The sequence below is a fragment of the Bacillus rossius genome, chromosome 7 (assembly GCF_032445375.1).
Source record: "Bacillus rossius redtenbacheri isolate Brsri chromosome 7, Brsri_v3, whole genome shotgun sequence".
NCBI lineage: Eukaryota > Metazoa > Arthropoda > Insecta > Phasmatodea > Bacillidae > Bacillus > Bacillus rossius.
The window spans coordinates 48,704,271-48,717,194 of NC_086335.1; the positions used below are offsets into that span (position 1 = coordinate 48,704,271).

At 41.2% G+C, this 12,924-nt stretch overlaps 1 protein-coding gene and 1 non-coding gene across 2 annotated transcripts in view; one reads left to right on the forward strand and one right to left on the reverse strand.

The window, feature by feature from the left end:
• LOC134533986 (uncharacterized) overlaps positions 1–12,924 on the reverse strand; it is a 272,010-nt gene that overhangs the window by 20,478 nt on the left and 238,608 nt on the right. Inside the window, exons 6-8 of the mRNA XM_063371852.1 lie at positions 4,639–4,836; positions 2,530–2,786; positions 546–965 (exon numbers count right to left, since the gene is read on the reverse strand). Coding sequence (XP_063227922.1) covers positions 546–965; positions 2,530–2,786; positions 4,639–4,836 — 875 coding nt within the window. The remainder of the gene's footprint in view (positions 1–545; positions 966–2,529; positions 2,787–4,638; positions 4,837–12,924) is intronic.
• Positions 10,250–10,321, forward strand: Trnam-cau (transfer RNA methionine (anticodon CAU)). Its single transcript has one exon. It is a non-coding gene; the product is annotated as a tRNA-Met (tRNA).

Here is a 12,924-nt window from a genome sequence, read left to right on the forward strand (position 1 = left end):
GTTGTGCAAACGAAATACACTTGCATCATTTATCATAACAATCTGTTTTGCTGCAAACTAACAAAAATGCTGTTACAAAGTTCTATTCAAAATATCTTGTTCATCTACATTTCATTGTATTTATCGATTTCCTCTTTTCAAGCTATTTCTTACGTGAACTAACTTTATTGACTTTGACGTTGTATAATAGTGCTGAAGAATATAGAAGCCTGGGACCCATCGATGAAATCAGGGGCGCAACAACTAAATTTCCATAAGGGGGGGGGGGGAGATATACCTTTTTCTAAAGAATCATCGATCCCCCTTATTGAAGTGGGTTGGTCCGCGGGTCCTCCCCAGCGGAAAATTTGTATTCCAAGGTGGAAAATGGTGCTATTTAAGCAGTTTTATTATCTAAAAATTGATTACACAGCACTTTCTTTGCCCCCGTTTGCCCCCACTTCAAGGTTTCAGAAGGGGGGGGGGGGAGGGGCAAAATAACCTTGCCCCCCCCCCCTGTTGTTGCGCCCCTGGATGAAAAAGTGATGTTGAGCATGTCGGCGTACCCTGTAGGTCTCGTCGACGACCTCCGACGGCTGCCTGGACAGGAAGTCGTACTCGGGCTCGAAGAATATGTTGTTGCCCGAGATGGCGGGCTCCTCCGCCGACGAGCGCACTTCCACCACGCTCGAGAAGTGTAGCTCCTCGCGCGCGGGGCCCGGCAGGGCTGTTTGGCGGTCGGCGAAGAAGACGACGCCGGAGGCCGGCGTCGCCACCACCTCCACCTTGCTGGACGCCGTCGTCTTGAAGCCTTCCTTCAGGACCTCGACCTTGCTGGACACCACCGCCTTGGGCCACGCCGTCTTCACCTCCACCTTGCTGGAGACCGCCGCCTTGGGACCTCCGGTCTTCACCTCGACCTTGCTGGACACCGCCTTGAAGCCCGCCGACTTGACCTCCACCTTGCTCGCCAGCACCTGAGGACCCTGCGCACCAAACGGTCAGCGTGACACACTCCCGTTCCCACGGATCCCTAGCCCCAGTATCGGATCCAGATGGGGGGGCTAAGGGGCTCAAGCCCCCTCCAAAAGCATCTGGGTCCACTATTGTTTTAGTGTTTGCCTTGATAAAGTCTAGCCTCAGCTGGGTCAAGCCCCTCCCAAACCAAAATCCTGGATCCGCCACTGCCTAGCCCGACTTCCTGTCTTACCTCCCCGTCAACTTTCTCAGACCAGTCTCTTCAGTGTTTCAACATGCATTTGCACACAAGTTTATGCCCCAAAAAACAAGAAATATTGTTTTAGTTTTAACAAAGGAACGAAATATTGTCACACCCATGTTTTGGCATCTGAAGATTTATCATCATCCGATAAATTAATATGTATGTATAAACGATTTTCCTCTGATATCAACAATTTGCAATCGATTTTCACTCTTTCCTACCAACAAATGCACAGGCTGTGTGTGTCTTAAATGTTTCAAAAATATGATTTAGTACTATAAAAAGGAACTTACACCCTTTTTGTCACCCCCTTAAAGATAAAACTATCAAAAACTTTGAAAAATACAATATGTTACCCTATATGCATATTTTTCAGTCAGTAATTTTATATAACTTAACACATGTTATAAAAAAATGTTTCTTCTACTAGGATGAATTCGTTTAGCAAGAAAATAACTCGAATTTCTCAGGTTTCCAGTTCGGGACTCGTTCGGGGGTCGGCGAATGTTAGGCTTCCCGTCTCGGTGACAGACGACAGGTTCTCAGTATTGTTGCTTTAATCAGAGGCAACAAACGCCGCAGGGTGAGCTGCAACTGTGCTGCCGTCACAGCTATCGCGAGCCTCGAGGTCCGTCTGCCAGATCCAGGCATCGAACCGCGGGGCCCCGCGAGGAGTTTTCCAGGCCCGCGGATTGCCGTGCGAACAGCTATCAAGTTTGAATGGTGGTGCGAACAACTGATGCTCGGTGACCCTGAGGGTGCGCGTGAGTTGGCTCAGACGACGGCAGGTGCAACACAAGGTGCCACTGGGAGGAGGAGGAGGAGAAGGGGAAGGAAGAGGAGAATGAGGAGAATTAAGAGGAGGAGGAGAAGGATGAGGAGGAAGCAGAGAAGGAGGAGAAGGTGGAGGAGGAGGTGGAGCATAAGGAGGAGTAGGAGTAGGAGGAGGACGAGAAGAAGGAGAAGGAGCCGAAGGAGGAGTAGGAGTAGGAGGAGAAGGAGAAGGAACAGAAGGGGGTGGAGAAGGAGGGGTAGGAGGAGATGAAGGAGGAGGCAGAGAAGGAGCAGAAGGAGAAGGAGCAGGAGGAGTAGGGGTAGGAGGGGTAGGAGGAGATGGAGGAGGAGGCAGAGAAGGAGCAGAAGGAGAAGGAGCAGGAGGAGTAGGGGTAGGAGGTGTAGGAGGAGATGGAGGAGGAGGCGGAGGAGGAGGAGGAGAAGAAGGGGAAGGAGGAGAAGAAGGGGAAGGAGGAGAAGAAGAAGAGGGGGAGGAGGAGGAGAAGGGGAAGGAGAAGGAGTGGCAACAGGAGAAGGAGGAGGAGGGAACTCACCAGCACGACGTTGACGACGCTGCTGGGAGGCGCGGAAAGCGCTCCGCCGCGCACCTCCACCACGCTGGACAGCGCGGCGGGCGAGCTGGCGGCGGGCCCGGCCTGGCCGGAGGGCCGCTCCAGCCCCGACCCGCTGCCCTCCAGCCCGGGGGCGGTCCTGCTGGGGCGGATGTCCTGCGGCGCCGCCGACGCCTGGGCCGGCCTCGTGTCGATCACGGGCGCCGCCTTCTCCGTCGTCGTCGTCGCCGCTCCGCCCTCTGCCGACCCGAGCAACACCGTGCAACATGGAGGATCACTGAACACGAGGACCGAAACAGACGAGGATGTAAAAATATCCCTTACACCACAGCCTACAGGCGTAGGTAGATTTCGAAATACCTATTTATCCTGGAAATAATTAGGATTATTCTATAAACTTTTAGAACATTTTAATAACTTAATATAAATAATACTTTCATGTTATCCAATATTACAAAATGATCTATAAAAATTGTTCACATTTTCCATGCAGCGATTTTTTTTTTAGCTTGATGCATCAGCTATTGAATATCTTAGAACGAATGTCAATATAATGCCAACTAAAGTAGTTGCAGTAATGGTTGGTTACTTAAAAAATTTATTTTAGCCAAAGTTTTAGACAATATTAATTTAGAAAGTTAAACTTACATAAGAATGGATTCGATAGTGTACATGGTAGAGCAGATTTATGTATATTCTACACCGGGTTTTTTTTCAACCTCTCGCAATAATGGTTTGTATTATCGAAAATTGTCTCAGAAAAATGGTTTTAGTTGAAAATTGTAAGATTTACAAACAATCTTAACGGTTTCGATGGTGTGCATAGGAAGTGAGATATTATTTAAAATGTTTTTTACCTCCAGCCCCTATTTATTCCACCCTTTGCAGTAATGATTAATCGTATAAAAATGATTTAAGACAAAAGCTAAAGGCAATAATTTATGGTTTAACACTAAATTAGAATGGATTTAATACTGTTCATGGTACGGAAATAATGATTTCTTTTTTTAAATTATACCCCTATTTTTTCAGCCCTTTGCTGCAATGGTTAAGTTTATCAAAAATTGTTTCTGGCAAATGTTTTAGATAAAAATCATACAATTTACAAACAATTCGAACGTATTCGACTGTGTGTTTACAAAGGGAGGTATGAATTGTTTTGTCTTCCAACCCTTGTTTTTTGCGATCCCTTGTATTTATGGCTGGTTGTAACAACAATTTATTTAAACAACAGTTTTTGTCATTAATCGTACCAGTTTTAATACGTTCAAACAGATGCGATATTCTTCATATAATAGGCGTTAGGTCGATTTTTTTATAACATTCCCCATTTATACCCCTTTGGTCGGATATTGAAAATTAGCACACTCGACAGAGCTTTTCCATTTCTATATTTTATGTTTCAGTTAGGAAGTGATTTGCGAAGAATTGCGACAGTTATTGTGTCCATAAAAATGGGTTATATATATAAACTTTTGAGTTGATGGTTTTGAGGTCTACGGTCCATGAAACATAAAACTAAATAAAAATTTTCCGGAAGTCGCGCCGTGGTAACGGCTACAAATAGTATTTCTCAGAAATCTACCTAAAACGTGAGCGAGTGTGACGTGTAACGGGAACATAACCTCACTTATGTAAATAAACTTGAAAATGTTTATAAACTCCATTTATTTTGCTAATATTCCCAATAAAAATTGTTTTTGATTATATGGACCAGTATTCAATAACGATCACTAAAGTATAAGTTTAAAAAGCATATGTTAGTTTTTATTTCATCCTATGAAAATTTACTTGCTTGGTGCTTGTGGAACGTAAAAATTCGATCTCGTATTTTTTTTGAAGTTATACTTCTAATGCGACTTCCAACAAGGTTGCGTTAAACGTTTAACGCTACCATGGAGAATAATTATTTGCATGCAATTAAGAACTATTTTTTTAATGATGCCAAAGAAGTATAACTTCTCACGCGCGTACCTAAGTACACGCACCCATTTTTTTTTCATAACACGCCTGGAGAAGTATGACATGAGAAATGTCTTCACGGAGTATGTCAAAGAAAGAGAGACTGTGAGACGCAAGGCCCCCGCTCACCTGGCGGCGCGCTCTGCGGTGAGAACACCATGACGGTGTTGCCGATGGTGGTGGTGAAGTCGAGGAAGCCGTACACGGTCTGCGTCAGCAGCCCCGCCGCCGTGGCCTCGCTGCGCTTCTGGGAGGCCACCTGCTCTGCGGCCGCGGCCGGGTTCACGTACACGGGTCCGCCGGACGGCTGGTAGTCGGCGCCGCACGCTGCAACAACGCCGCCCCCGTCAACAACCCGCCGCGATTTTTTTTTCTCCTAACCTAACTATAACTAAGTGTATTTTGGAGGGGTCCGGGTTAGGGAGGGACCTAGGTGCGTCTCAGGCCGAAGCCTATACGCCTAGTCATGCTGGGATTAGCCATGCAGGGAGAGGGTCGCATGCATCATGTGCTAGGAGGGGATTGGCCAGCCATGGCAACGATTGGCGCCATGACTAACTCCCTTCACTCTTAAATCTAGACTATAACTAGAGATAGGTTGGGCCCAGGTAAAACCTGCATAGACACAGGGAAAACCCTGGGCACATTCATGCGGGATGCAAATTGGCATGCATAACGTGTAGGAATTTACAGGAGACAGAGGATGGTCTGGATGAAGTGTTGGACAGAGTAGAAAAGAGTCTACCATGCCGGGGTTGGACACTTGGACTCGTGGTCCGCTTTGCTAATTGTCCAGTACTGGATTTAGTGACCAGGGACGCAAGCGCCCCTGGTGGTGAGTGGTTGCACTGACCACTCACTCCGCCGCCAGTCAGCCGCGCACTCTACCACAACCCCGAACTGTTCCGAACTTTGCCGAAGTCAAAAAGTTAGGTTGGGTTCGTGAATACGTCTTTAAAATTGCTTCCACAGTGGGAGGCAATTAAAAAAAATTGGTTGTCTGTAAAGTCGGTTTACGGACGATGGTTGAACGTGGTCATAACAAAACATTGATGAAATGATTGCATACTTTTATGAATAAAATTGATTCATTTTTATTGAATTATCACTATTTTGTATGGATACAAAGAAGGAGCGAAATGAAATCTACAATTTAATTGATAAATTTACTTTTATTTGGACTCATTATTCAAATATGGTTATTAATTTAACGAAGAGATTATTTTAAATATAACTTTTATACATGTATGCTATTTAACTTCTTCCAATCTGTGTTATTCTGTTAAGGATAGGACGATGATAGGAAAAGTAGGAAACGAATGGGAGTGTTTCAAGTTTAATGTGCCTCGAAAAACTCAAATCGATGGTTGTTCCAATCGAGTGGAAGAGAGATAGTGTAGATGCGGCGCAAGCGTACAATGAGCGTAACGGGACAAAGCGTAACGGGAAAATGTGCGTAACGGGACAATGAGTCATCCTTTTTCGTGCGTGCAGCCGGCGTTCATCGATTTATTAGACGTCACGTCAAAAAACGAATGATAACAAAATCAGGGGGATACAGTTTGGTGATGCAGCTACATATCATCTCCATCCAAAAATTTAATTACACCACTGGATAGCTAAAGGATCGAAGAATTCGTTACGCTAAGTGAGGTCTGTGACGCATCGCACGCGGTGGAGGGGGAAGCGCCGCCATTTTGAGGTCATTTTGCTGCGTTTCGAGTTTGCTCCATTTATTAAAACCTTTTACTCGGAGAAGCTGCGACGTTCGTTTAGGTTTCAATCGTCAGCTCTCGTCAAAATCTATCGATTCCATGTATAAAACATTAGTGTAAAATGGTTACAGTGAATATATATGGTGTTAAAAAAAAATAGTGGAAGTTATATTTTGTATAGAAAATATTACCTGTTACGTACACGTATCCACGTACAACACACGACCGTGTCTATGACACAGCCACACCTTTTTTCCGGGAGGGTAGATTAGGTTGGTAACTAAAATGAAAGGTTGGTTAGGTTAGGTTAGCGTTATTTATAATACTCCGTGACTGTAAAATACATTAATCATTAAAATGCGGTGTTTTTTTTTTTTTCACGACCGACCGTCAAACTTCGGGTGACTTCGGAACTGTTCGCGTGTGGCTCTCATCCCTGTGAACTTTGACCAGACTGAAGTACAGGTTCAATGGCAACCACTGTTGCCAGTTACGTACTGAAAAGCTTGTTAACATTAAATATCATATAGTATAGTAGACCATCTATGTACTAAAAACAAATTATTATTTTTTAAATTTTATTATTATTTTTTTTAAGATCACAAATTCGTGTATGTTGACAGTATTATCACAGTTGTAGTCACTCTGACAAAATAAAATAATAGAATGGCAAACACAAGAGAAACTATATGTAGAAGTCGGTCACTATTAATAAGTCATCGCACAAAATTATGTTCTAGGTTTAAACCAGCAAAAAAATATTAATATTAATTTATATAAAATATTTTTGACCAAAAATTCAAACCAAGATGGCGTCTTTCAATTACAACATATTTGAAATTAAAAAAAAAATAGTATCAGCTCTTGATATAATGCACCAAAAAAATTTATTTCCAAAATTTTCATTACACATTTTCCTTTACCGAATACATATTTCAGATGCATTAAAAAAGAGTTCACAATATTACAAAATTGTGGCTAACACACAGAAACTAGGAAAAAGCAAATGGCAGAAATCGTGCACTGGAAATGCACACTACAACCTAAGAATAAGACGGGTTGTAGGGACTGGAATTGTTCGCGGTTTCAATGACCTCTATAATAGACTCCATAATAAACAACATAGACTACTCCGGAGAATGCCACCTGCTATTCCCACACTGACTTGCGAGGTCCGTTAATTTGGTTGCTTGTAATAAGGCACTTCTTTCTTTGAAGGTGTTTCATTGGCTCGGAATCCTTCCGATAAACCACTGTCAAATCACAGAAGCAGCACGAAGACGAACGATTTTGGATACTAGCGTGTCGCGAAATGAATCTACGAATTTTTCCGGTCTCTAGCAATCGGCTAAAGACCCGGGGAATTCACGACAGTCTGTAAGCTCGAATTGACCGTTGACGTGGAATTTCGAATTATTTGGCACACCCCGATGGTTTAGCAGGTAATGAGAAATACCGTGAAAACAGCAACCCAAAGTTAAGTGAAATTTGGCACAATTCAGTAAAAAAAAACATGACATCACATTTATTATACACTCTTTTATGGAGTCTAACCTTTTTCTGTTACATTGTATTCATTATCTTAAATTTGAGAAGAATAAAACCGCTTTTTCGAACATGACTATAACAATTTCGATATGGAAAAAAACTTACAAGAGATGAGTTTGAATTTATAAATAAAAAGTAGTACTTAAAAAGGTACTTTATCCTTAAGATCGCATAACCGTCAATGTTGTATTATTATGAGTATATTTTTATAAGGAAACGACTGATGCTGAAAAAATTTGTGGCTCAAGTTTTAAAAGGTATGCTAAAGTTTTTAAATTCGGTGAAACCAGCAAAGCTTGAAATATTATTGCAATGTAAGTTCTCAAAAATACTGACTGTATAAGACCATTATTAATTTATAGAATTTTTTTGTAGCACTAGACATGCTCTTATAATTAAAAAATAATAAACTTTTATTTCAAAATTGTGGGGCAATTTCCTCAAACTGTTTATATTTTGTAATAAGATATATAAATCACACAATGATAAAATTATTAAAGAGTTTCTGTCTACTGTTAAAATATGAAAATATATTTCGTTGCACAAGGATAACACCCTTAAATGATTAATTTAAAACATTTTTGTGAAAAAGGGCACATAGAAGGACCAAAGAGTGGCTACATATTTTCGCCATGCAGTTGAAAAGGCATAACAAGTCGCAAGGAGAGAGGACAGAGGCAGTGAACCGGGGCAGAAGCCACTGCGCATGGCAGCATGTTCAGTTCGCACGTAAATTTATAGTTCGACTTCTCGCCGCGGACTGTTATCTCCGTTTAAGGCCAGCGGGGCGCGCGCGATCCGAGGAGCGCCACCGGTCGCCGAACTAATCAAACTAATCCTCTCCGCCGCTCCTTGTTCTGGTCCGGCGACAAGCTTCACGACTCTGCAACTTCCCCGACTCTCCTTCTCCCCCCCCCCCCCACTACCCTCTCCAAGCTTCCCCTCTTCCCTTCCCGCTCACCCCCTTCCCCGGGACGATCCGGGCGGCGCCCCGCAGTTTAGTCTGGAAACACCTCTCAATCAGAGGAAAGCCTTCGGAGGAACGTCCTGTCTCCCCGGCCGCTTGTAAATGAACCCACGCGGCAGCGTCCCTTTACCAGCCGGTAGTTAACGTGTACAGGATGAGTCGTAGGGTAGTAACACGTCACAGAAGTATGTGACAAATAAAGTTGTTACCATCCCCAATTATTTCAATGAAATAATTTTGCGTCAGTGAAAAAATTCTCGGTAGTTCTAAAACTTCATTCAATTAAACATGATTAAGACCCTCAGTGTTCCATCTAAAAAAAATACTTTATCTATTATTTACAACAACAAAAAATGTTGTTCTTTCCCAATTTCAAAGACGTATACCACCCTTGGAAAAGCAACCTAGATCATTAGTCGTATAGATGTTTTCAACTTATTTTGTTGTTTCACGGTCGAATTCAGACTTTTTATGCTTTCCCAAGCTGGACTTTGTAAACTATACGAGGGTAATTCGGGATGGAAAACCTCCGTTGGGTTATCAATGGCCGACACTCAATAGCTACAGAAAGTTTTACTGTACAGTTTTGAAAATTACTACCGTAATTTACTTTTCACATATACTCCATACACGTTGAGGCACTTGTCATCATAATGTTATGCGGGTTTTTAAATACCTTTCTCAAAAAAATTTCTATCCTGGGAATGAAGCTACTCGAGAAGTGCATTTTTTAACGACGAAGCGGTGTGTGACGTAAGCCCACTGTCCCATGTTCCTGAAGAGGTAGAAATCAATCGGTGTCAGATATGGGCAATAGGGTGTTATGACCAAAATCATCCCAACTGAACAGCTGGTAATGTTCTTGGGTGCGTTCAGTGCTGTGCGGCAGAGCATTATTGTGATCCAACACGATACCGGAAGTTATAGCTTACCCAGATATTTGTTATAGGCCTAGATGTATCTTTTGAGCTTTCTTATTGTTTTTCCTTATGTGGGATTTTCTAAAAAAAAAGTTCTGTATCCATATGAATTACAAGCACGGTAATAGTTTGCTAAATTTCATAAAGCCATCGTACTTAAATGATTTTAGACCGTAAGTACATAAAACGTCTTATTCTTTTTTCTGGTTATTATGCCTAGTGTGGCAAAACTACGAAAAAAATTCGTTTTTTTTTGTTAATGCACTTGGATTGTTCCGGCAAAGTCTTTAAAATTTTAAATGCTGTCAACCTTATCCAACCAATTGTTCAGACGATAATTTTCTGATAAAAGACTTGAAATAATCCCAATGCCATTTTTTAGAATCGTCAATAATAATGAGGGTAACTTAAAAGTGACATGCTCATATTGGTATTATCATTTGTATTACTTTTTGCAGAAGTCGCACTTAAACAGAATTACTTTTTTCGCCTCGGCCAAAATTTAAATGCATAAATATCTTTATGATGCATGGGTAACAGCTATAGACTCCAGTATATTAACACAGTAAAATAAGACTTAACTTCGTATGAGCAGAGTGGCGCAGTGGAAGCGTGCTGGGCCCATAACCCAGAGGTCCGTGGATCGAAACCATGCTCTGCTATCAATTTTATTTCATTTTAAATTTTTTTAACATACTCATGAAACAATTGGTTGTCTGTCAAGTCGGTTTACGGACGATAGTTTAACGTGACAACGTCATAACAAAACATTGATGAAATGATTGCATACTTTTATGAATATAATTGAGTCATTTTATTGAATTATCACTATTTTGAATGGATACAAAGAAGGAGTGAAATGAAATCTACAATTTAACTGATCAATTTACTTTTATATGCACTCATTAATTCAAATATGTTTATTACTTTAACGAACAGATTATTTTAACTATAACTTTTATACATGTTTGCTATTTAACTTCTTCCAATCTGTGTTATTCTGTTAAGGATAGGACGATGATAGGAAAAGTAGGAAACGAATAGTGTTTCAAGTTTAATGTGCCTCGAAAAAGTCAAACTAGATGGTTGTTCCAATCGAGTGGAAGAGAGATAGATGCGGCGCAAGCGTAAAATGAGCGTAACGGGACACAGCGTAACGGGACAATGTGCGTTACGGGACACTTTTTCGTGCGTGCAGCCGGCGTTCATCGATTTATTAGACGTTGTCACGTCAAAAGTTAGTTGTTTCACTAATGAAGCTGACGATTCAACTGCAAAACAAACTTCTAATTTCAATGCTCAATATCTACTGAACACTTACTCATAGCGCTACAAAAATCTCCGCCTATTTCTCGCACATACTCAAAAGGATTTTCTTAAACTCTCGAATTACGTAACGTTTACTTCACAAGAGGTGAAGGTTAAGTCCTTTTGTTCTGCTAGCATAAGATTGTCCTTTCAGATTGTTCTGAACAAGAAAAATTTTTTGTAATTCTTCGAGTGGAAGGCCATACTGGCGTGTATATATTCCGTGTCATGAAACAAGAACCCAGTAATTAAATACCGAAATTCGAATGACCCAACCACATGCAATACGGACAGAATAGCCGATGTACAAAATACGTTGACTTTATGTTGTAAAGAGTGAAGTCTAGGCTCGCACCAGAAAGCAATGCGAATTGTGAATTTTTCTGCTTTACTCGTCTTAAAAGAACAGCCCAGCAATTGGTGTCAAGCTGTAAGCTTGAAGGTAAAACGTTTTTAAAAATTATATATATATATATATATATTTGGCGTACGTTCGGATTGTTGGGTCAGAATTTTTTTTTGTCCGTGTTGGTTATTTTACATGGAATAATATGTTTCGTTATGTTGCAACAATCCTGTTCGAAGGTTCCGTCATTCTCTCCGTTTGAAGTCTCATTTCTCCCGAACAGGTTTCTCCGTATTTCATATTTCGATCGGGTCATATGCAGATAACCTGTTCTGCCCGCAAACATTTATTAATTTTTATTACTGGTTCAACTGGTACAGCACACGGCGAACTCACTTCGATACTGGGCAGGCACGTACAGTATTTTTCCACAGCACAACATCTACTGTTGGCCATTCACTATGAGCCGGATCTTTTGACGGCATGTCCAACAAATAAAACTGCTTTATAATTTATTTATTTTACTCACTTACCTTTACACTTACCTAATCGTAATGGCCAAATAACAGCCTTTTTTTTAAACCTTCGTTTAATACATTCGGGTTTGTAACCAACCTAAGTTATTTTAAAATAAAAATGTTTTGTATTTTCCAAGATATATGTATTTCAACCGCAAATTAAATTTTTGTTGTTTGTGATTTAATTGTAATTTAGAATATTTCAAAGTATCGATATAAAACGTAACAATGGGCCTAGCCGGTTTTCGGACCAGAAACGTTATTACTGAAAGGGGATATTTTGGGGTGCTTTTTAAATGGTAGTTTGATTGAGTTCTGCATTTTTTTTTTTTCAAATACGCTTTATTTCCTGTAGGCTTCTGATGAACAAATAGCTGGGAAGTTACCCATCATTAGAGATGAAAGGATTAAAGGAGTTTTCTGTGTGTTGCATATTCGTATTTTTTGTCGGTTATTGAAATTTCTTATGAATAACAGTAGAACCAGCAATGGAATGTGTCCAAAAAAAAAAAAGCACCTCAATACAATCTTCAACATTACAATAACAATTTAAAATAAAGGATACTCTCAATTTTTTTTTTGACCAGAGTGCATTGAATTGTTTGTGTGTCATGTTGTGGAGTCTAGCCAAGTGAAATCTATCAGGTTTCTCCTGGATGTGCTTCAGCAACGATATGGTTCAAGTGTGAAGCTAGCTATTCGTGCGGTCGAAACAATTGGTGAAGTCGTTGAAAGGGTGGTGGGGGAGGGGAAGAATAAATAATGACACATGGCCACTCCGTCGTACACGCCCAAGCACGCGTCGGCAGGTACTGGGGAGCTGTTTCGAAAGGTCAAGGTGTGGTTTTTGCACGACTGAAAAAAAAAAAAAAGAGACGATTGCGAGAACTTCGAATTTCTGCGCGGCGGCCTTTCTTCTTCGCCCAGGTGCGTCCCCGAAAGAGAAAAAAAACAACAGGTGTGCCGCACAAAGTTATGCCGGCAGAGATGACTCACAAACCTCTTCCCGCCAATTCTCCCTTATCTACCTTTCCACCGGAGTACGTCACACCCTACCATGCTAATCCTTTCACCCATGGTTTTTTTTATATCC